This window comes from Nerophis ophidion, linkage group LG19 (genome assembly GCF_033978795.1).
Source record: "Nerophis ophidion isolate RoL-2023_Sa linkage group LG19, RoL_Noph_v1.0, whole genome shotgun sequence".
Lineage (NCBI taxonomy): Eukaryota > Metazoa > Chordata > Actinopteri > Syngnathiformes > Syngnathidae > Nerophis > Nerophis ophidion.
The window spans coordinates 20,563,979-20,587,568 of record NC_084629.1 but is presented as its reverse complement, the minus strand read 5'-3'; the positions used below and the strand labels follow the sequence as shown (position 1 = coordinate 20,587,568).

The 23,590-nt window shown below is 39.8% G+C and overlaps 1 protein-coding gene across 3 annotated transcripts in view; it reads left to right on the top strand.

Annotated features, from left to right (window-relative positions):
- The window catches only part of LOC133538161 (kalirin-like), a 259,495-nt gene extending 236,375 nt beyond the window's left edge, over positions 1 to 23,120 (top strand). For 2 of the 3 annotated variants that reach the window (XM_061879520.1, XM_061879519.1), the window contains 3 exons: positions 2,329 to 2,500; positions 2,578 to 2,786; positions 4,102 to 4,923. In XM_061879520.1, coding sequence (XP_061735504.1) covers positions 2,329 to 2,500; positions 2,578 to 2,786; positions 4,102 to 4,398 — 678 coding nt within the window. In that variant the 3' untranslated portion in view covers positions 4,399 to 4,923. Of the gene's footprint in view, positions 1 to 2,328; positions 2,501 to 2,577; positions 2,787 to 4,101; positions 4,924 to 7,830; positions 7,997 to 9,052; positions 9,116 to 10,984; positions 11,013 to 12,347; positions 12,511 to 12,574; positions 12,697 to 12,777; positions 12,910 to 13,983; positions 14,146 to 14,302; positions 14,382 to 14,906; positions 14,959 to 17,693; positions 17,843 to 17,921; positions 18,061 to 18,134 lie in introns of those variants that run through there. The other variant, XM_061879521.1, reaches the window with a different exon arrangement.
- Positions 23,121 to 23,590: the final 470 nt, after the last annotated feature.

Here is a 23,590-nt window from a genome sequence, read left to right as displayed (position 1 = left end):
TAGTTGTGGACAAAGGGGTGTACCTCGCTCCATCTTTTCTTGTGAAAGACTGAGCATTTTTTGGGAAGTTGTTTTTATACCCAATCATGGCACCCACCTATTCCTAATTAACTTGCACACCTGTAGGATGTTCCCAACTTCTTTGTCATGTGTTGCCAGCATGAAATTCCAAAGTTAATGATTATCTGAAAAAAAAAATATTTATCAGTTTGAACATCAAATATGTTGTCTTTGTAGCATATTCAACTGAAAATGGGTTGAAAATGATTTGCAAATCATTATATTCCGTTTATATTTATTTACATCCAACAAAATTTCCCAACTCATATGGAAACAGGGTTTGTACGTACAGCAATGGTAATATTTGGTTACATGTCCCTTGGCAAATTTCACTGCAATACGGTACTTTTGGTAGCCATCCACAAGCTTCTGGCAAGCTTCTGGTTGAATGTTTGACCTCTTCTCTTGGCAGAATTGGTGCAGTTCAGGTAAATGTGTTGGTTTTCTGACATGGACTTGTTTCTTCAGCATTGTCCACATGTTCTCAATGGCGTTTAAGTCAGGACTTTGGGAAGGCCATTCTAAAACATTAATTCTAGCCAGATTTAGCCATTCCTTTACCACTTTTGACGTGTATTTGGAGTCACACCCAACTGCGCCCAAGACCCAAACCCCGGGCTGATGATTTTTGGTTGTCCTGAAGAATTTGGAAGTAATCTTCCTTTTTCATTGTCCCGTTTACTCTCTGTAAAGCACCAGTTCCATCCATCCTTCCATCCATTTTCTACCGCGTGTCCCTTTCGAGGCCGCGGGGAGTCTCTAGAGCCTATCTCAGCTGCGTCCTGGCGGAAGGCGGTGTACACCCTGGACAAGTCGCCACCTCTTCGCACAGATGGACAGACAACATTCACACTCACATTTAAACACTAGGGCCAATTTAGTGTTGCCAATCAACCTATCCCCAGGTGCATGTCTTTGGAGGTGGGAGGAAGCCGGAGTACCCGGAGGGAACTCACGCAGTCACGGGTAGAACATGCAAATTCCACACAGAAAGATCCCGAGCCCAGGATTGAACTCAGGACTTTCGTATTGTGAAGCAGACGCACTAACCCCTCTTTCACCGTGCTGCCCCACCACCAGTTCCATGGACAGCAGAACAGGCACAAATCTTAATACTACCACCACCATGCTTGACAGTATGATGGTGTTCCTGTGATTAAAGGCCTCACCTTTTTACCTCCAAACATATTGCTGTGTATTGTGGCAAAAACGCTCAATTTTTGTGTCATCTGACCACAGAACTTTCCTCCAGAAGGTCTTATCTTTGTCCATGTGATCAGCAGCAAACTTTAGACGAGCTTTAAGGTGTCGCTTCTGGACCAAGGGCTTCCTTCTTGCATGGTAGCCTCTCAGTCCATGGCGATGCAAAACACGCTTCACTGTAGACGCTGACACCTGTGTTCCAGAAGCTTCCAATTCATTGTAGACCTGCTTTTTGGTGGTTCTCGGTTGACTCTTGATCATCCAGACTTTTCTCTCAGCAGCAGGTGATGGCTTCCGTTTTCTTCCTGATCGTGGCAGTGACAAAACTGTGCCATGCACTTTACACTTACTAACAATTGTCTGCACAGTTACTCTTGGGACTTTAAGCTGCTTTGAAATGGCTCAAAGTGACTTTCTTGACTTGTTGAAGTCAATGATTCATTTTTTCAGATCCGTGCTGACTTCCTTGACTTTCCCATTGTCGCGTTTGTAACTGAGTCGAATGACTGCATCACATGAGCCCTATTTTAAATGGGCTCAGAGAAGTCAACAGGTGTCGTCAATCATAATCACTCAGATGAACTTAAGAGGCCATGCCATGAAAGTACTTTGATTTGATTGTAACTTTTCTACACCACCAAAATTGATAATGTATGTTGCTGTATGTATACTTCTGACCCAGCAGATTTGCTCACATTTTCGGTAGACCCATAATAAATTCATAAAAGAACCAAACTTCATGAATGTTTTTTGTGACCAACAAGTATGTGCTCCCATCACTCTATCACAAAAAAATAACAGTTGTAGAAATTATTGGAAAATTAAAGACAGCCATGACATTATGTCCTTCACAAGTGTATGTAAACTTTTGACCACGACCGTATATGCATGTATGTGTATATCTATATTATATTCAAATTTGTATATTTGTACCGCGGGTCGTATGTATCTGTTTAAGCATTTTTTAAGAAATCACATGCAAATGCGTCTTAGCCAATTATGCAAATTAGATGACATCATCTACATTCCTCAAGCGTGCCGTTGTAAAGCTGTGCTCCTCTGCAGGTGTCCTACTTGGGTCTGGAGGAGAGCGCAGACAACGACCCGTGTAAGTTTGTGTTGTCGTGTCGCGGCTCGTCGGAGCGTTTCACCCTGCAGGCGGCCAATGTGGACATTAAGCGGGTCTGGCTGAGACACATCCAGGACCTGCTGGATGCCCAAAGCAACTTCCTGTCAGGTGAGTCGCTGTCCTTTGACCTTTTGCTCATCATTGTCTGCTGTGGTGACGGTAGCATGTGGTGTCCTTGAACGCAGCGCTCCAGTCCCCCATCGAGTTCCATCGAGAGCGAGGCGGGATCAGTGCCACACTGTCGAGAAAACGCTCGACCGCCAGTAACCACTCGGCCGCGTCTCACAGCCGGCCCTCGTCAGTCGTCGGCCAGGGCGAGAAGGACGGCGAGAGGGGGCGGGGCCCGATGACCACATCCACCTCCAACGGCGGCACTATGTGCTTCGACTCCAGGGTGAGTCCATGGAGTTCGCCTCAAGGGTCAGGAAGGAGCTTCTGCTCCCGTCTATTTGTTTGTTAGCTAACAAGCTTGCAGGAGTACACAAAAAGGTCGTATGCTAAGCAGTTACTATTTCTAGGTACTTGTCAGGAAGCTTTGCAAAAACTTACCTTGTCTCTTGACCACAGCTGGAGGCGGTTTTGCTGCAGCATCACTCAAAACATTTGGTCGAAGGGCGACTGCATGTAAATTAACTATGTGTATGTATATATATGTATGTATATATGTCCAGTATATGTATACAGTGGGGCAAAAAAGTATTGTCAGCCACCGATTGTGCAAGTTCTCCCACTTAAAATGATGACAGAGGTCTGTAATTTTCATCATAGGTACACTTCAACTGTGAGAGACAGAATGTGAAAAAAAAATCCACAAATTCACATTGTAGGAATTTTAAAGAATTTATTTGTAAATTATGGTGGAAAATAAGTATTTGGTCAACCATTCTAAGCTCTCACTGATGGAAGGAGGATTTGGCTCCAAATCTCACGATACATGGCCCCATTCATTCTTTCCTTAACACAGATCAATCGTCCTGTCCCCTTAGCAGAAAAACAGACCCAAAGCATGAGGTTTCCAACCCCATGCTTCACAGTAGGTGTGGTGTTCTTGGGATGCAACTCAGTATTCTTCTTCCTCCAAACACGACGAGTTGAGTTTATACCAAAATGGATACATGGATGATACAGCAGAGGATTTGGAGAATGTCATGTGGTCAGATGAAACCAAAATAGAACTTTTTGGTATATACTCAATATATCTAAATAGATAGATACATACATACATACTGCTCATAAATATATATTCAAATTATAATGGATATATAATTAATAATGAATATCATTGGATATTACCTACCCTGTTTACTTCCGAGACGACTTCCCTAAAGTTTTGTAAACAATCAGAAATTCACGCAGCTAAAATGCACCAAACATGGATAAGTACGGAGAGAGTGTTTTGCATTTTTCCCATCATGCCTAGTACCAAAGAAATGGTACCGGGACAACCCTACTTGGCATTATTTTTCGCTGTGATTTTTGCATCTTTGTTGTTTTTGCTTGATTATAAAAGACGTGGATGAAGGAGGTGATCTGCAGTAGAGGAACACCATTCTTATAGATTCAATAGTCAGTGTTTTATTGTTTATAGATCATTCTGTGTTTTCATGTACATTCTGAGTGTCCTATTTAATGAAAAAGACCGTTTCAAAAACGGAATAATCGCTAGTTTCTTTTAGTAAATGACATGTTGTCGAAATCGTCCTCCTCAGGAGAGCGTCAGCGGCTGCAACGGCGATTCGTCCACCATGCGCATCACTCAGGATTACTCTGCGCTCAAGGAGAACGAGATCAGCGTGAGCCACGGCGAGACGGTGCAGATCCTGGCCACCAACCAGCAGAACATGTACCTGGTGTACCGGCCCGCCGATAGCCAGTCGCCCGCCGCCGAGGGCTGGGTGCCCGGCCACATCCTGGGCCCGCCGCCGCCGCTCCCGAAGCCTCTTAAAGACTCCTCTTCCGCCACATCCTTCTCGGCGGCGGTGGCCGACGCCGGCAACATCAAGTAAGTGTCCCCCCCCCCTCGTCCCCGCCGTTCACCTGCAGACACATGGACCCGCCTCCACCAGCTCCGCCCCCCTGGACCTCACAGGAGGCGTGAACAAACTGTTTTGGGGCGTCGGCCATGTTGCACAGAAGTAGACTGCTAGGAACCTTCTAGAAGGTGGAGCAAAAACCGGACACTTATTTCAGTTCCTAACACTTTGTCATTCTTTTCCTTGTTTTAGGAGGCCCAGTTTGAGGCCTCCTTCTCTTTTTGTCTCGTCTTTCTTTGCCGGCGTGTCGATTCGTCTTTTTTGTCGACACGCGCTGATGATTGTTGGTCGGAAAAAGCTCCTTTTTTGCACTATCTCAAAAAGTCAAGCTGTGCAATATGTCGTCGTTTGACGTGTACTTTAAATATGTAAAATAGCTTTCTTTTGCTTTTTGGTTTGCAGCATGTGGTAGCGGCGCGACGGGCAAACTCTGTTCTTCATTTCCGCGACACTTTGTAGTTTTGAACAATTTGTAAATAAACTACGAGAGAAAACATGCAGCGGGAGGAGTTCTTGTGTTTCAGGACTGCAATCTACCTGTGGTTGTGTGAGGCGACAAATGTTTTATCTTCTTCTCGTCAGAGAAGATCGAATTTGGATAGCTGTCATCTTTTATTTTTGTATTCATTTTATTTATTTACTTATGTGAGCTGAAATAATGTCATGAAAAATGTTCAATAATTAATTTTTTTTACTGCAAAAGAATAGGCATCCCTTTTTACATATTTTTCACAATTACTAATGATATTGAGGAAAACCGCTGTCTCGTACAGATGGAACGAATTCTGTCGGTACTACAGAGTATTGTTTAACATAAAATCAAACCTCACGGTTGCATACTAAACAGCGGCTCACATGAACAATCACTCAAGCAGCACTGAGGGTGGACTCAGCCCAAGCTCCCGCTAAGTCACGGGTGTCCAAACTACGACCTGCAGGCAGCCTTTTGAGTTTGGCTTGCGAGATGTCCTAAATTCAACAACGCATCGCACAGTGCAATCAGTCAGTATCTGAATGCTACATATTTGCTGTCATCTTGTGGACAATGTGAGTAAATCAGATCAATGAGCCTTAAATGGCCTTCGAAATAATAGCACAGCACTTAGTTATATGACACATACCCAAGCAACCTTCCCTAGTCAATAGGAAGACATAATGAACCTTTTTCTACTTGTGGAGTTGACCGTGACACATGTCATTTTTATAGAAACTGTGGAAGGGAAAAAAGTGCACAAAATATAAAAATTTAAGATAATGTTTAGGAATACACATTTTTGTATCCTTTATATTTTTGCTGATATTGGGGCCGAATTGGCACTTAAAAATGTTTTTCAAATGTTCACATTTTTGTTCTGAAACAAAGATCTGTAAAGTATTAATTATTATAATTGAATTAATTAATTGTATTTAATTTATTATTAAGTTAAGAATCAAATATGAAAAGAAAAAACACCCACATAGTCACGTTTACACTCTTTTCATCCAGTTTAGTAGACATAATCATAGAAAATTAGACATTGACCTTGCTGTACTATTAATATTTTTAGTTAATTTAGCAATTTTTTAAGTTTAAAAATACATCAGATATATTTAAAAAACTACGGAAAAACCCACATTTCAATATAGATAATATATTGATAACTGAGTAATTAATCTAAAGTAAAATCCACAAAAAATTGTCCTACATTTTGCAGCAATAAAAAAACATACAACTTGCTTGTGTTGTAATGCTTATAATCAAAATTCCAGGGGTTCGTGAACACATCTCACTCACCATGATTGCTGCATAAGCTGTGAACATGGATGAAAACCGTGAAATGAGTTGCCGTGGTTGATAGAGACACAGCTTCATGACTTACTTGCACAATATCACCTTTTTCGCAGGTTGATGAGTCTGCATTTATTTGGCAACCCGCTGCTCGAGACCAGAAAAAGTTGCTAGATTTCTCAAGCTATCACCTAAAGTCATTTGAATATTGGCCAAATATGAAAATATTATCCAGTTAACAACACTGATCCCGTTTCGCTCCGTTTTCTTATTCTCTGGCAGACCGAGTGGCAGAGAATTTTATAAAGGTTTTTGCGTCAACAGGAGTGAAATGTTTGCTAGAGTTAGGGAAAACATGTATTTGTGCTTCCACAAATAAATGAATGTAAAGAATCATTGTTGAATATGTTGGCTCCACTATGGATTGAACTTTCACATGTTAGACCCGCTCGACATCCATTGCTTTCGGCCCCCTAGAGGGGGGGTGGGGGGGTTGCCCACATATGTGGTCCTCTCCAAGGTTCTCATAGTCATCATTGTCACCGACGTCCCACTGAGTTTTCCTTGCCCTTATGTGAGCCTACTGAGGATGTAGTGGTTTGTGTTGTGGTTTGTGCAGCCCTTTGAGACACTAGTGATTTAGGGCTATATAAATAAACATTGATTGGTTGATTGAATATAAAATAAATGTTGCCCCTTTTTTATTATTATTATCATTATTATTCATTTGTCTTTTTGTTGCAGCAGGCACTTAAGTTATTTTGACTTGTTTTAAGTTCTACTAACATGAACGGTTTGGACCTCCACAGAAATATCAAAGAATGCATTATCGCTATTTAATAACACATTTTAAACATTCATAAAGACATTTAAAAGCAACTTCAAGCACTTTTAGGCTGATTATAAACACTTCGTATTTAAATGTCATTAACCTTGCATTCTCGAGCCACTCTAGATTAATAAAATGACTTCCTACGAATACTAGACTTTTATGTAAAATATTATGTATGATGTATTGTGTTTTTTGTGAACAATGCATCTGTTTTGTGTTCAAAATATGTTTGTGTCATATTGTGTTTTTAATAGATTTATGTGCGCCTCTGATATCTGGCTGCAACTTTGAGGAGCACATAATTATTATTCATCAATTATTATTGAGTATGTACAATATGGTATTAACAACATACTTAGCGGTAAAGCTAATTCATTCATTTATAATTGACATTTTGTAAAGGAGGAATCACTTCTATTTGTGTCTTTTATTTTATGTTTTTTAAAATATGTATTTACATTTTTTACATGTTTTTACAAGTTTGATGATTTCTGTTCGTCTGGGTGTGGGTAATGGGCCGCTAGCTAGCATAGCATGCTAACATACTTCTGTTGAATTTGTCTTAATACTGTGTTTACGTTATGTTGTACACATTCTGTATAACATCTCTTCCGCTATTCAATCAAATATTGTGCAATGCTATGCTAGTTAGCTCGGCTTTCATATGTTCATAGGTAAGTGAGCTAACGGTAACATGTAGCAGGTTTGCTTACGGCGGGATGGTTTTCCCGTCACGTTGACTGTGTAGCGCATGCGAGCGCATTCCCGGGTATCCGTTGATGTCTGTTGTTGGTGTACCGCACAGGAAGTCCCTGTCGTGGAACACTCTACGTGCCAGGAAGCGCGCCGAAGCCAAGGAGGCATCGGGCTTTGGGGTCAGAGGTCAGGCGAACGGTCTCCTGCTGCGTAAGACAAAAGAAAGCGCGCCCACGCCCCTGCTCTCCTCCCCTGTCGCCAGGGCGAAGGGCAAAGTGAGTAACGGCGCCACATGCTGGCAGCTCGTGCGTGCCTGTAGCCTACCTTCCCCCTCAAAGTCAATATTTTAACACGTGTGTACGCATGATTTTAATTTTATTGTGTGTGTGTGTACCCACAACTACACAATGTAGCTTCTGTGGTTCTCAACCATCAATAGCAGCAAGTTAGCATTAGTATTGAGACAACTAGCTACTATCAATAAAAATATAGCTATTTGGCTCGTCACATTTTCTGTGTTTCTGTGCGAGTTTACGTCTCTGGAAGAGCCAGAAAAAACATGTTTGATTTGAAAAAAAAGCAAAACAAAATTACTGCTGTTTCCCTAGCGAGCTAGCAAATTAAAACAAGCTAGTTTTCCTGTCGACGTTACCGTATCTGATCGTGAAGTGTACGTACAAACTGCATTTGTTTAGTTAGAAGATGAAGGACTGGCTATCGCTCTGGTTTTGCGTTAGCGACAATGACGTTCTGTAATCGATGTATAGACAATATGAACGATGTAGGCACAAAACCGTTGAGAACCACTGAAAAGTCCCAATTGTTTTCATTTAAATTTATTTTAAAATAGTATCGATATTTTTTTCCCCCAAATATATGAATGCGCTGACTTTTGAAGGATCAAACTGTATTTGTGTTGGTTTTAATTTGAATATATTTTGTTACACTGCATGGCTGCTAGACTTTGGAGACCGTTTTTTGTTCTCAGACTAACACAAAAGTAGTGTTTTTGTGTAGGTGTGAAGCCTAACATCCACTGATGTGAATTTGTCAATATGTTTTGAAATAATACTCGGGCACAATCTTGAAAGTAACAAAGGTGAGTTTTTTTTTTTTTTTTTGCTGCGTCAAATGATTTTTTTTTTCTTTTTCTGCTCTTTTTTTTACTTTCTGCTTTCTTTGCACCTTTTTATTTACCTTGCACTCTTACTTACGTAATAGACATCTGTATCCTGTATGTAAGCGTCATCTCTTTTCCAATATTACATCATTCTCTTTTCCTGCACTTGTCGTCTTCTTCTTCTATTTCTCCGCACTTCTTTCGCCAGCAGGAAGTTCACACATCCGACGAATCTGACTGTGACGACGAGCTCGATCCCAAAACTGGCATGGAGGTATGAATATATATGTTTTTCTTTTAAGTATTCTTTTGAAGGAAAATTGCACTTTATGTGGCCTTGTGCCTGTTATTCACAATCCTAGTGCGGGACAAGAGCAAGTCTTTCTCTTTTCTGTGCATTGTAAACAGTGAAAAATCGCTCAGGAAACACCTATTAGGCCCGTGAAGCGCTGTACAAACCTCCAACAAGGTTAAAAGACATGCTGCAACCAGGAAGTAACAGGTGCATTCATGATAACATGTCATATTTACGGTATTTTGCCCGTTTTTTTTCCGGGTGCACAATAAAACAGTCACTACTTCTGTCAACAATAACATAGTGTGTTTGTTACCATCACAGGTGGGTAGAGTAGTCAAACACTGGACTCAAGTAAAAGTACAGTTACCTTAGAGCACAGCTGTCGAACTCAAGGCTGGCCCTCGACATCATTTTATCTGGCCTGCAAACACCTGGAAATTATGTCTGTAAAGTACAATTTTTTTTTTCATTTTGAAAGAAACACATATATACTGCTAAAAAATTGCATGCCATTTAAACTTTAATAGTATCAAATATTGCAACAAATATTACAGTATATTATTATACTTTCCAAAAAATGTTGTCTGAATAAAAATAAATTTTACAGCAAACTACCCATCAAATTAATAAAAATGAGAATACTTTTTACAATGTCCTTTACAGCAGTGGTCCCCAACCACCGTGGCCTGATTGGTAACGGGCCGCAGAAGAATTTTTTATTCATTTTTATAAAAAATATATATATATATATTTTTTTTTTTTATTAAATCAACATAAAAAACACAATATACACTTACCATTAGTGCACCAACCACAAAAACCTCCCTTTTTCATGACAAAAACGTCCCTTTTTCATGACAAAGAAAAAAAAAAAAAAAAAAGGACCCCATTAAAATTCTGTTGACTGAGCTGTCGTATTTTTACTGTAAAATCTTGTTTTTTTTACAGTGTATTACTGCTAAAGGAAAAGCGATACATTCGTTTTTATGGTTGAAAAACTGGCAGTTGAGTTGCCAGAATAAATAAAGAACTTGAACTGTATTTCCATTAACAATATAATGTTGTAAAAACCAATGTAAATTTAACACACAAATTCTAGCAATTAAGCGGCCAGCTTTTCCGTAACTCCCCCTCCGCAAAAAAAGAAACAGTGATAATGTTTTTCCATTTACCGTAAAATGTTGTAAAAGAATATAAAAAAACACTATTTTACGGTCAAATTTTGTAAATATAAAGTTTTTACAGTCTACTTAAAATAATTTGTATAATTAATAATGAAATCCAGAGGCAAATTCTTACATTATTCATTGTTACAAGTGGCCCTCTGGTTGCAGCCATAACTGCGACGTGGCCCTCAATGAAAACCAGTTTGACATCCCTGCCTTAGAGCAATGCTTCTCAAAGGGCACTACAACATTTTTGTAATGCCTTCCCTAAATTCAAATACGATTGAGAACCGGATCCTATGTATTTATTCATTCATTTATCAGTACAAACCATTCTATTAATTGCTGGCACTGCCTAGCTGAAGACTTATGTATTTTTTTGGTCTTACACCCCCTCCCCCCAGATTTAAATACTATTGAGAACTTGATAATATTTAATTATCCATCTATTTATTTATTTATCCGTGCAAATCACTCTATGAGTTGCTGGCACATGCACCGACATGCCACCCAAGTGAAGACTTGTGTATTGTTTTCTACAAATGAAATAGATACGTGTGTGTTCTTGTCTCACATGAGGATTGTGAATGACAGACAAAAAAAAGAAAAAACTAAAAAATACATTTAAGATTAAAAAGAATGATCAAATAAATGATTAATAAGAAATTGTGCTTTTCAGCTTCTCAACCCAAACTTCATCCAGGAAGGTATGATGACAAATGATATCATTTTATATTGAAATATACTTCAAAAAAACTAATTTGTGTTTAATTATCCTCTATTTAATGTTATTTTTGTTTAATTATTCCAATGTATTATTTAGTATAACCTGTTCTACAGTATATTATTGCCTAGCTTTGTGTGTTTATGTACTTTTATGTGCTAACTACAAAGTCAATGACTCGTTTGTATTTCACATTTCAATTTCCTTTAACGAGTAGACTATTTCAGGGGTTAAACATGATATAAACGATAATTACTGAAGGAATTTTACTCTCAAATTCACCACATAGTGTCGTGTGGACGGAGGGATTTTATTGTTAGCATACATTTCATGAAATTAATGTATTTATTTCCACGTTATATTTAATAATAACAATAGTAATGGATTAGATTTATATCGCGCTTTTCTATTGTTAGATACTCAAAGCGCTCACAGAGAAGTTGGAACCCGTCATTCATTCATACCTGGTGGTGGTAAGCTACATCAGTAGCCACATCTACCCTGGGGTAGGTAGACTGACGGAAGCGTGGCCGCCAGTTTGCGCCTACGGCCCCTCCGACCACCTCCAATCATTCATTCATCATTCATTCACCAGTGTGAGCGGCACCGGGGGCAAGGGTGAAGTGTCCTGCCCAAGGACACAACGGCAGCGATTTGGATGTCAATAGGTGGGAAGCGAACCTGCAACCCTCAGGTTTCTGGCACGGCCGCTCTACCCACTACGCCATGCCGCCCCACTTAATAAGTTATTACAGCCCCCCCCCAGCCTCCTCTTCTTCGTCTGTTTTTGGTGAAGGATCAGAGGTAAGACATTTTGAGAGGAGTCATGAGGTGGCAGTGTATTTATTTTCTTTTGCTGTCATAAACACCTAATACCATAGTGTCAAAGTAATGTTGTTTTTGTCCATTTCTAGACTGTATTGTGTAGCTTTAAAATTTTACATTTGCATAACAATTATATAGTTAGCATGCAGAAATAAATGGAAAAATCAAAATAATTATTTCATGTATGTATGTAGATGCCAGCAATAAGTGTAGTTAGCTTTAGAAATGATACATTTCTACAATCCCTCCTTTCAAAACAACACTTAAAGTTTCTAACAGTCTGAGTTTACGGAGTCATGAAAGTAAAAACCTCACTGGCAAATTATGCGGTGAATCTGTGCGTCAAATTCCTTCAATAATTATTGTATACATCGTGTTTAGCGCCTTAAAGAGTCCACTTTTTATGTTTAAAATAGAAGCACGGAGAAAATGTGATGTTATGATGTGCGGTGATGTCAACGTAATCTTCTCCATCCTCCGTCCTGCGTTCCAGTGGCCCCAGAGTTCCTGGTCCCGCTCTCGGACGTGGCGTGCGCCTTCGGGGAGACGGTGGTGCTCTGCTGCAAAGTGTGCGGACGACCCAAACCCTCTGTCACCCTGAAGGGACCCGACCAGAACCCGGTGACCATCAACAGCCGCTTCGCCATCGACATCAGGTAGCAGAGACACTCTCGCCCATCTCCTGAGACCACCTTACGTGTGCCGCTTTTTCATCATCAGGGACACTGGGGACATCTTGTTGAAGATCTGCAACCTGATGCCGCAGGACACGGGCATCTACACCTGCGTGGCTGTTAACGATCATGGCTCCGCTTCCTCCTCCGCCTCTATCAAAGTGCAAGGTACGCACCATGTAGCCACGCTAGCTAGCTCACTGATGATTACGTTGCACAACAAACTGAAGTGTGTTTATTCCTTTGCAGGTATCCCAGCAGCAACTGGGAGGCCGGTGGCCCAGGAGGCTAGCAGCACAGCCGTGATGATCCACTGGCCGCCGCCAGCTTCCTCCGCCCACTCAGCGGTCAGCAGCTACAGTGTGGAGTACAGACAAGAAGGTGCGGAACACACCTTTCACCGCTTTTTCACATGATGAATACCGTACTTTCTGGGCTATAGAGCGCACCGGTTTATAAGCCGCACCCACTCAATTTTAGAAGACATAAATATGTTTACGTATGTTAGCCGCACCAGACCATAAGCAGCAGGTACATTACGGTACAAAATAGTTTGTAAATGTTTATTTACATACCTTAATTGTTTCCTAAAGCTGTCTGTAAAATGGCTCATCAAACAAAACAGAAGTCATCGTCATGGACCCACTAGCTGCGGAAGCTAGCTGTCCAATCAGCTGAACCGACTCAATAACTCCATGGTGAAGTTTTGGTGAATATACGAAACTGAAATAATGCAAAAAGAATGTCATTAGAAGTTAATAATACCAACACAAACACTAGTAAAGGTGTTAGCATATTTGCTAATGCTAACATGGCTAGCTTCATTGTATTATGATAGCACGTACAAATATGCATGCAAACACTCCTATAGACATTGCACATGGGACGGTTTAGGGAATAGGAATTGTTTTAGTTATATTGTAAAACTTAAAAACTTTGCTTGGAGTTATGAATGAAGAATCCACATGGCTAGAAGACACTTGTACTTCCGGTTCAAAGGAAATGCTGTAGACGTTAACCCCGCAGCACCTGCAGTCAGTCAACTCATCCAAAAGATGGTGCCGTGGCACAAACAATAACGGACCTTTTCAGTGTCTCTGTCGGTGTTGAAAACTATTTGTTGAAAGCAAAATCCCCACCTAGTACCAGCCTTGTCACGTCCGTTGTGTCCTGAGCAAGACACGTCACCCTTGCTCCTGATGGGTGCTGGTTAGCGCCTTGCATGGCAGCTCTCTCCATCAGTGTGTGAATGTGTGTGTGAATGGGTGAATGTGGAAGTAGTGTCAAAGCGCTTTGAGTACCTTGAAGGTAGAAACGCGCTATACAAGTACAACCCATTTATCATTTATTTATTTAAAACATTATGGCCGTCAGAGTAGGAAGAAAAAAGTGGCGGTTTATAGTCCGAAAAATACGGTAGATTTAGCTCACACTGACTTCTTTTGACCTGTTTAGACTCGTTGCTATGGCAACAGGTGGCCAGCAGCAGGGAAGAGTGTGTTCAGATTGACACCCTCATACCTGGCGGTCACTACCAGTTCCGAGTACGAGCCTCCAACCGCTGGGGGGTCGGCCCGCCGTCTGAGCCCTCCAATATGGTTTCTCTGTCCAGCTGCAGTAGGTCCACACAAACACACACACGCACGCACACAAACACACCATGGCCGCCATGTTTGTTTACAGTGAGCTCACGGGAAGTTATTAAAAACGTATTTGAAATGTATCATACACTCTTCGTAATGTGCTTATCTCTGACATCATATTTATTGCACAGACACGGCTTATGACGGAACAGGAATCGAGTGGAAGGAAAACTTTGAGGCGACTTTCTCAGAGATCTGTGAGATCGGAAGGTACAACTTTAACGAAATGCAATTGAAGACCACAATAAGAATTTTAAGAAATGATAAGCACTCTGTATATCTGTGCAAGAGAGTATTGAGATGGGAGTGTTTTGTTTTTCTGTACTACAACTATTATTCTTCTTTTTAATGTAATTTTGAAAATGTTATATATATGACATTCACAATAAAATAATTGTAATTGTTCTTTATTTCTGAAAATAGGAGGCACTGTTAAAGGACAAGATTTTGTGTAAATATGTGAATAATAAAGACACACACAAATATATATATGTGTGTGTGTGTGTATATATGTATATATATATATATATATATATATATATATGTGTGTATGTGTGTGTGTGTATATATGTGTATATATATGTGTGTGTGTGTATATATATATATATATATATATATATGTATATATATATATATATATATATATATATATATATATATATATATACATACATACATACAATAAAGTATATCCAAAAAATAACTTTAAGAAATAATTTGAAATGTTTTCTTCAGGGGACGCTTTTCCGTGGTGAGAAAATGTCTCAACAAGTCCACGAGGAAAGAGGTAAGACGTCAACACTTGTATTGTAAGCAAATAATGTTAAAGATCATTTAAGCAACGTTTTACGTAAACAAATAATAATGCCGTATATTATAATGAATGTATCAAGCTGTATTTTTGTATTTATTTATTCCCTCTGGGATTTCGCGGTTTGAAATTCCTGAATTCGCAGCAGTCTCCTTAGAAAGTTGCGCTAAAAGCTGCAATGTTTTTGTAACAACATTGAATCAATTTGTGTTGTTAGGAATTTCTTGTCCATGTTTTAAGGGTTCCTTGCAACCTTAACCTGAAAAATAGAGGGTTTTTTTTAACACAAATTGGAAATAATCTATTGTGTTTATGTTTTACTTGTTTTTTACCACACAGACTTAAAAGTAGACTGTAAAAGCGCATACTTAAAGATCATTGTCAAATCACTGTACTCGCTTAATTCATTATAACTAAGAAAAGTACTAATTGATTATAATTATGAAAAGAAACACCCCCAAAGGCTTCCCTAATGTTGTCCACAAGTTGCATACATTCTCAGTGTATGTTTTACGCTTAAAGTGTCCATCTCAACATTAATTTACGTTATGAACTGTCGAGAGCAATTTCTTTTAACATGTAAATGCTGTCTCTTAGCTAGGTCAGCATTGCAAATGAAAATATTAGGGCTGTCAAAGTTAACGCCATAAGAACGCATTAACTAAAAGTTCCTTTTCCAGTTACTGTTGAGGCACAAGCAGGAAAATAGAGAGCGGAAATGCACAAAGAAAAAGGGTACATTATGGAAATCCCATGTCCAAAGCCACGGCGAGTTATTCTTCTAACAAGACAAGCCTTTTTTTTTTTTTCTTAAATCGCCGTAAAACGTAAGTTCTGGCTTGGTCTGCCTACTGGCAGAGAGGTGGACCTTCACTTACGTGTTTGGATGCAGTTTACTGCATTGAATACTGCACTGAGTGTTACTATAACAGCTTGATCAAGATGGGCGAAGGCAGACAGTATGCAGGAAGTCTTCATATTTCTTTTTTCTTGTAGCCGTCAAGACACCTTCTTAAACCAATCACACACTTCCTGCTTTATGATTATAGCGCCACGCGTCACATCCGCTACAGTAACAAAATGAAAAAGTCTTACATTACTATCATGCTTTCATTGCCAAATATGTTTTGTAATGTAATCTGTGATATCTTTACCGAAATAAATGTTAGTACATCAGTTGAGGAATATATGTTCTGGTATATTCTCTAATTACATTCTCTGATTGATAGTCGTCAATTACAGAATGTTACAGGCTGATTCTTACATTTTATTAATAAATAGAGAAGGTTAAAACATATTATAACATGTATTATACAGAATATCAGAAGCATTTATTCAGATTTGAATATCATATTTTACATTATATGTTTGTACAATCCACATTTTGTGTTATCAATGCCTAAAACTGCTATCTAAATATAGAAGTGTAGCTCCACCGCCGAATGCAAGTGCTCCTACAGCAACAATATAAATTTGTATTCCTACAAAACACAAAATCTAGCTAAATTTTTTACTGTCATGAAAAAAGTGTTCATGTCCATTAAAACATTTAATTCAAACAAACTGTCCAGTTATGGTAATAAAAACTTAAAAATTGTCTGTCTTGGACAATGTGTCTTAACCATTGTTGGGCCGCAAGCGTTTCCTTGAGGGCCGCAAAAAAAAATATGCCGCAGCGGTACTCAGTTGTAATACACATGTACACCACTTGGGGCAGTAATGGCAATATCAAAAAGTCTGAAGTGGAAGCCATAGAAAAGTTCTTAAGCGCAAAAATTATGACTAAAGTGGTGAAGCCACATTTTTATTTGCACTGCAATTTTTTTGACAGTTTATTTAAGAAAAAAATCATTATTAATTGTTTTTATTTATTTTAGCGCAGCATAATTGTATGAAAATGTCTTTTTTTGTCAGTTATTTACGATTTCCTTGTCCAGTTTTTGTAATCAGCCTAACCTAAGCCTAAGGTTTCGGGTTACTAATTCAGTGTTAATATTTTAGTTGGCCCAAGGTCCCTCTGAAGTGGAAAATTTGGGCCCTGAGGTTAAAAAAAAACCCCAGGTGTAAGGTACACTTATTAAGGATGAAAAAGTATATCTATCTGTGATTATCCCATCCCATCCATCCCTTTTCTACCGCTTATTCCCTTTCAGGATCGCGGGGGACGCTGGTGCCTATCTCAGCTACAATCGGGCGGAAGGCGGGGTACACCCTGGACAAGCAGGGCCAACACAATCTATCTGTGATTAATCACGTTTAATTTTGAGTTCCCTATCAACCAAATGGGATTAATCGCAATTTAATAATTGAATCGTTTGACAACTCTAGAATATATGTTCTTAATTGTCTTACCCTGTCAAATGTTAAAGGAATTTAAAAATCCAACTCGAAAGTAAATGTTTATATACTACATCACCCAGAAGACTCAGCGCCGTAAGACAGGGACAGGAAGCAGGTCTGAGCTAAACGGGACGACGACAGTTTTAAACATTTGAATTCAGACTGTTGATGTGTGCGTTTGAGCGCCACTCAGAGACAAAGTTGACTGTCCAAACGGTGCGGGGAAGATGTGGGCATTGGACAAAGTTGCGAGGCCACACGTACCCTGCGGTGATTGGTTTGGGGTTACATAAATGGACGCCATTGGGACACAATTGTGGAGTGACTGATAGTTGTAATATAAGTAGAATGAATGAACGTTTTGTCCTCAGGTTGCGGTAAAGTTTGTGAGCAAGAAGATGCAGAAGAAAGAGCAGGCGGCTCACGAGGCCGACATCCTCCAGCATGTCCACAGTCAGCAGCTGGTGACGCTGTTGGACACTTACGAGTCGCCCACGTCGCTGATGCTGGTTCTGGAGCTGTAAGACAACATTGAGATACCATGAGATGTCGTAAATAGCGTCGCGATACGAGTATTTTAATATTTTGGGGTGTTTTAGGCTTGAGGGCGGTCGTCTCCTGGACTACCTGGTGGCCCACGATGAGCTGATGGAAGAGAAGGTGGCGTTCTTCATTCTGGAAATATTACAAGTTTTGCAGCATCTTCACACCTGCAGAGTTGCACACTTGGACCTGAAGGTAAGAACACATCAGCTTGGGTTTTTTTTTCAGGTTGGATGTCAAATAGTTAGTCTGGTTCTTCTCTCCGTTAGCCTGAGAACATCATGGTGGACCTCCACTCTCCCACCCCGTGTGTAAAGCTCATTGACTTGGGCGACGCCGTCCAGCTGTCTGCCCAACGCCGCTACGTCCACCTGCTCCTGGGAAATCCGGAGTTTGCGGCACCCGAGCTGGTCTGTGGCACGCCCGTGTCTGTCGCCACCGATGTGTGGAGTGTGGGCGTCTTGGCCTATGTTATGCTTAGCGGAGTGTCGCCGTTTCTGGACGAGTCGCCCGAGGAAACCTGCGTCAACATCTGCCGCCTAGATTTCTGCTTCCCGGATGACTACTTCCAGGACGTGAGCCAGTCGGCGAGGGATTTTGTGTCGGCGGCACTCCAGCAGGATCCCAGGAAGAGGCCCAGTGCTACTTCATGTCTGCAGCACCCGTGGGTGAGTCGCGGGGGCACGCACGGCGGGGAGTACTCCAAGACACCATTAGACACCACACGATTGGCGACGTTTATTGACCGAAGGAAGCAGCTGCACGATATTCGGCCCGTCACTAACATGAAGGGACTGGTGAGCATCAGTATGGCGAACTCGCTGTGACAAGCTTATCAATAATAGATCTGCGATATATTTTCAAGTATTTACTGACCAGATGTATTTTGCAAGGCAGCAAAATCATGGATCTATCTTCTCTTCCGAGCCTTGCCAATAGCCCAGAACCCGTAAAGGAGGCCCTTCAAGCTGTCCAAAAATGCCTTTAGTTTCAAAGACACTGAGTGGCCATGGACCGAAGCAATAAGATGATCTTGGACTCTGGTCCTTCAACCTGCTGGACAGAACTTGGATGTGAAATCGTTCCCATTAAAGAAGACCGTTGCCACTCAACAACAAAACGGAAGAGGTGATCGCCGCCTCTGGGACTTGGATTTTTGGAGGATAACAAGCTGTTTCATTAATACACTTTGCTCAGAACCAAGGAATCTTTCTGTAGTTTTTTTGTCCAACAAAATTGTCGCCATCTAAAGAAAGGAGTAGATCCTGGGTGTTGTCTCTTTGACCCTTTTGTGCGTTTTGCTTCGGGACACTCAAACTGTACTTTGATCTTGCAAAGAAAGATGGTGGTCTCTGTCTCTAGGAAACAGGTCTACAGTTGCTTTTACTAAGGAAAACAGTTGTGTTCCGCAGGGACAACTGCACCTATAAGGCTTTGGTCTTCCTCTGTCCAGTGGTATTCGCTCCATCTAAGAAGGACTTTGTTCCTGCTGGTTTATTGCACTGAAGGACAACTGGAAGTTGGGTTGGGACATTTGGATTTGAGTAGTCATCTGACCTGCGCAATCATCATCTGAGGAGAATTGTGTCACTCGAGGTTGTCTTTGTTTCTGACCCCTAAATGTGACAACGGTTGTTTTACCAGAGACACTAAGATGGATCTCATACTCTGGACCAGCAGGATCATGGAGAAGTCACTAAAACAAATGGAAGGAGTGGTACCTGGTGTCTTCTCCTTGAACGTGCTGCTTCTGGATATTGAACCGTACTTTTATCTTTACCGAGGTGTTTTTAGTGTCTGCTGGACGGCTGAATCGTCCTCGGCTGAGGTGGAGATGATGGTAGTTGTCCTTGGTCCTTAAGATTCACCACATTAGTTTAGGACAGGTCGGCAGGGCCAACCTCATTAGAGGAGACAAGAAAGTTCATGCAAAAATGTTTGTATCGTTAGGCAAAACCATAATAGGGTTAGGTATTGGAGTAATGTTGACCTTGTAGTCGGTAAGAATCTTTTGACAGTCTGGTGAAGAACGCAGAGGAAAGAACATGGTCTTGTAGTACAGAAAAGACGAAAGACACTGCTGAATGTTCGTCGCAAAAGCAAAACAATCGCAGTTGCTGTCGCCGACAAAACACTTAACCAAGCAGCTAATCCCCTTCGACTTTTTGCTAGCTTTAGCGGTGCTAACATTAGCTTTGGCTGCTAACCAATAACTTAAGCTTGAAAGCAAACAGCTGGAAGAGATAGAGCCGGTGTTTTCTCCATCTTTTTGAAAACAAGGTTCCACTGCCGTTTCAACTTTTAGCTAGCATTTGCGGGTCATTGAGTGAGCTAACGTCAGAGCTGGAGCAATGTTAGTACTGTCGTGTTTAGTCGGGTTGTCCTTCCATTCCCCCCTCAGGTAATATAACAGTGGACCAATTCTGCTGTGATTCTTCAGTCAACAAGTTTTGTACGCAGGTTAAGTTTGTTCAAATTTTGGGTGTTTGTAAAAATACTTGAAATCTCAACATGGGCCAAAAATGGTGTCTTGAATTGTGACTAACTAATCACAATTCTTCGTCAAAGCGTTTAAAAGGTCCAACTGTCATGGACCAACTCGGCCTCTAGTTACAGCCACTAGGTTTATAGATTATTGATGTCATATTTTGCCTGTAATAGCGTTGACCCAGGTAGGATTTGTTGACGTGCTAGCTGGTGTGGACCTGTTTGGACTGGATCCACGACACAAGACCTGAATGTTGAATTTACGTTTAGGACTTTTTCCAAAGCCAAGGACAGAATTGTATCTTCATGAAGACGCGCGGAAGGGAGCCTGGACATGCACAGGTCCTAAGATGAACTGGACTTACAGTAGTACTGATTCCCGGACTTTTATGAACAGCAGAACGCCACCCTGGGGACTTGCCTATAGCTTGTATCAATGTTTACACTCTGTCCAAGAAACTGTGTGTGTTAGGTAGAACTTGACAGAAACCGTAGAATCAGGGACATTGCATGTAAATCTGTTTCTATGACACGGCACCCGGTCACACGGAATGTATCCCGCACGGTTTTGTTGACCAGCGTCCGTGTTTGCTATCATGGAATGTAATTTCGGTTCACAGTCGCTTTGTTCCACCTCAAAAAGTTTAGCAGTTCACGTTGCAGATGAAGCCTCAAGAGTGTAGAGTCGTCGGTATTTGTCCTAAGTTCTGTTTTTATGTTGTGGCAATCGCTCAAGATACTTTTTAATTTTCTTCCAGTCAGACAAGAGATTTTTAAAGAACGTCGTCTCCACCCCCATGCTGACCCTAAACAGAATGGATGTTTACCGCATTTTATAAACAAACATTTACTTGAAATCAGGTGATGATTTATTTAAAATCAGGTGATGATTCACTTGAAATCAGGCGATAATTTACCTGAAATTAGACAAGGACATACTCGAAATCGGGCAATGATTTATTTAAATCAGGCGATGATTTACTTGAAATCAGGTGATGATTTATTTAAAATCAGGTGATGATTAATTAATTAAAATCAGGCAATGATTTATTTAAAATAAGGTGATGATTTACTTGAAATCTGATGATTCACTTGAAATCAACCGATGATTTACTTGAAATCCGGCAAAGATTCACTTGAATTCAGAAGATGATTTACTTGATATCAGGCAATTATTTACTTGAAATCAGGACATGATTTACTTGAAATCAGGTGATGATTTACTTGAAATCAGGTGATGATTTACTTAAAATCAGGTGATAATTTAATTAAAGTCGGGTGATGATTCACTTGAAATCGGGTAATAACTGACTTGAAATCAGGTGATGGAAAAAAAAGAAATCAGGTGATGATTTACTTGAAATCAGGTGATGATTTACTTGAAATCAGGTAATGATTTGCTTAATATCAGGCGATTAGTTACTTAAAATCTGACGATGATTCACTTAAAATTAAGCGATGATGCACTTGAAATCAGGCGATGAATCATTTGAAATCAGGCGATGATTTACTTGAAATCATGTAGTAATTTAGATGAAATCAGGTGATAATTGAATTAAAATCGGGTGATTACTTGAAATCAGGTGATAATTTACTTGAAATCAAGTGATCATGTAATTAAAATCGGGTAATCATGTACTTTAAATCAGGAAATGATTTACTTACAATCAGGTGATGATTTACCTGAAATCAAGCAATAATTTACTTGAAATCGGGTAAAGGTTTAATCAAAGTCTGGTGATTCTTTTTTTGAAATCAGGTAATAATTTACTTGAAATCAGGTGATGAGTTACTTGAAATCAGGTGATCATTTCAGTAAAATCGGGTGATGATTTACTTGAAATCAGGTGATAATTTACTTCAAATCAAGTGATTATTCACTTAAAATCAGGTGATGATTTACTTGAAATTAAGTGATCATGTAATCTAAATCGGGTAATCATGTACTTTAAATCAGGAGATGATTTACTTACATTCAGGTGATGATTTACCTGAAATCAGGCGATAATTTACTTGAAATCGGGCAAAGGTTTAATCAAAGTCCGGTGATGATTTTCTTGAAATCAGGTAATAATTTACTTGAAATCAGGTGATGAGTTACTTGAAATCAAGTGATTACTCACTTAAAATCGGGTGATGATTCACTTGAAATCAGGTGCTAATTTACTTCAAATCAAGTAATTATTCACTTGAAATCAGGTGATAATTTACTTCAAATCAAGTGATGATTCACTTGAAATCAGGTGATAATTCAATTAAAATCAGGTGAAGTACTTGAAATAAGGAGATGATCTACTTGAAATCAGGTGATGATTTACTTAAAATCAGTTTACAATTTAATTAAAATCGGGTGATGATTCGCTTGAAATCAGGTGTTGATTTAATTAAAATCAGGTGATGATTTACTTGAAATCAGGTGATGATTTACTTAAAATCAGGTGACAATTTAATTAAAATCGGGTGACGATTCACTTGAAATCAGGTGACAATTTAATTAAAAGCAGGTGATCTACTTGAAATCAGGTGATTACTCCCGTGATATTGGCGAATGAAGCAACCCATGTTGCCGCCGGGACTTTCCTACACCACAGATGTCCTCAGTTTCGTTTGCAAAAGATTGGCTTCATGTTGTTGCCGTTGACGTCTCATTTGCATAATCATCATGGGGCATGCGCATATATTTTTACAAAAGGCTGGTTATGAACATTTATTTGTGCAACAACTTCTTTGTTACTCCTCACTAATAAAAACCTGCTTATTTATATTTACTTCTTTGTTTCTGCTATTCATTTGTTGGCAAAAAGGATTCTGTACAAATATACAGTAGGTATTGTTATTCTGCTGGCTGATCGCTAGGTGGCAGCACACACACACACACACACACTGACTTATTACATTGTTTTGTCCTTTAAAAATTTCATTTATCTCCTTTTAGTAGTTCATCTTTATTTCTCGCCACTCAAGGAAACGTCAAAGCACATTTGCACACTAACACTAAATAAACTAAACATGCTTAATTCAGGCTTCATATGTCCGTCCACAATTATCACTGATGGAGTACAATCATTTTAAAAAATGAAAAAAGTGTGGAATTTTTTTTTAACAATTAAGAAGTTATTGAGCATGATGATCAAATTCACAAAAAATATTTTTTTGCAGTGAGCATATCTATTTCCTGCCCCCCCCCCCCCCCCACACACACACACACACACTCCACTGTGAATATAAGTAGTATCAT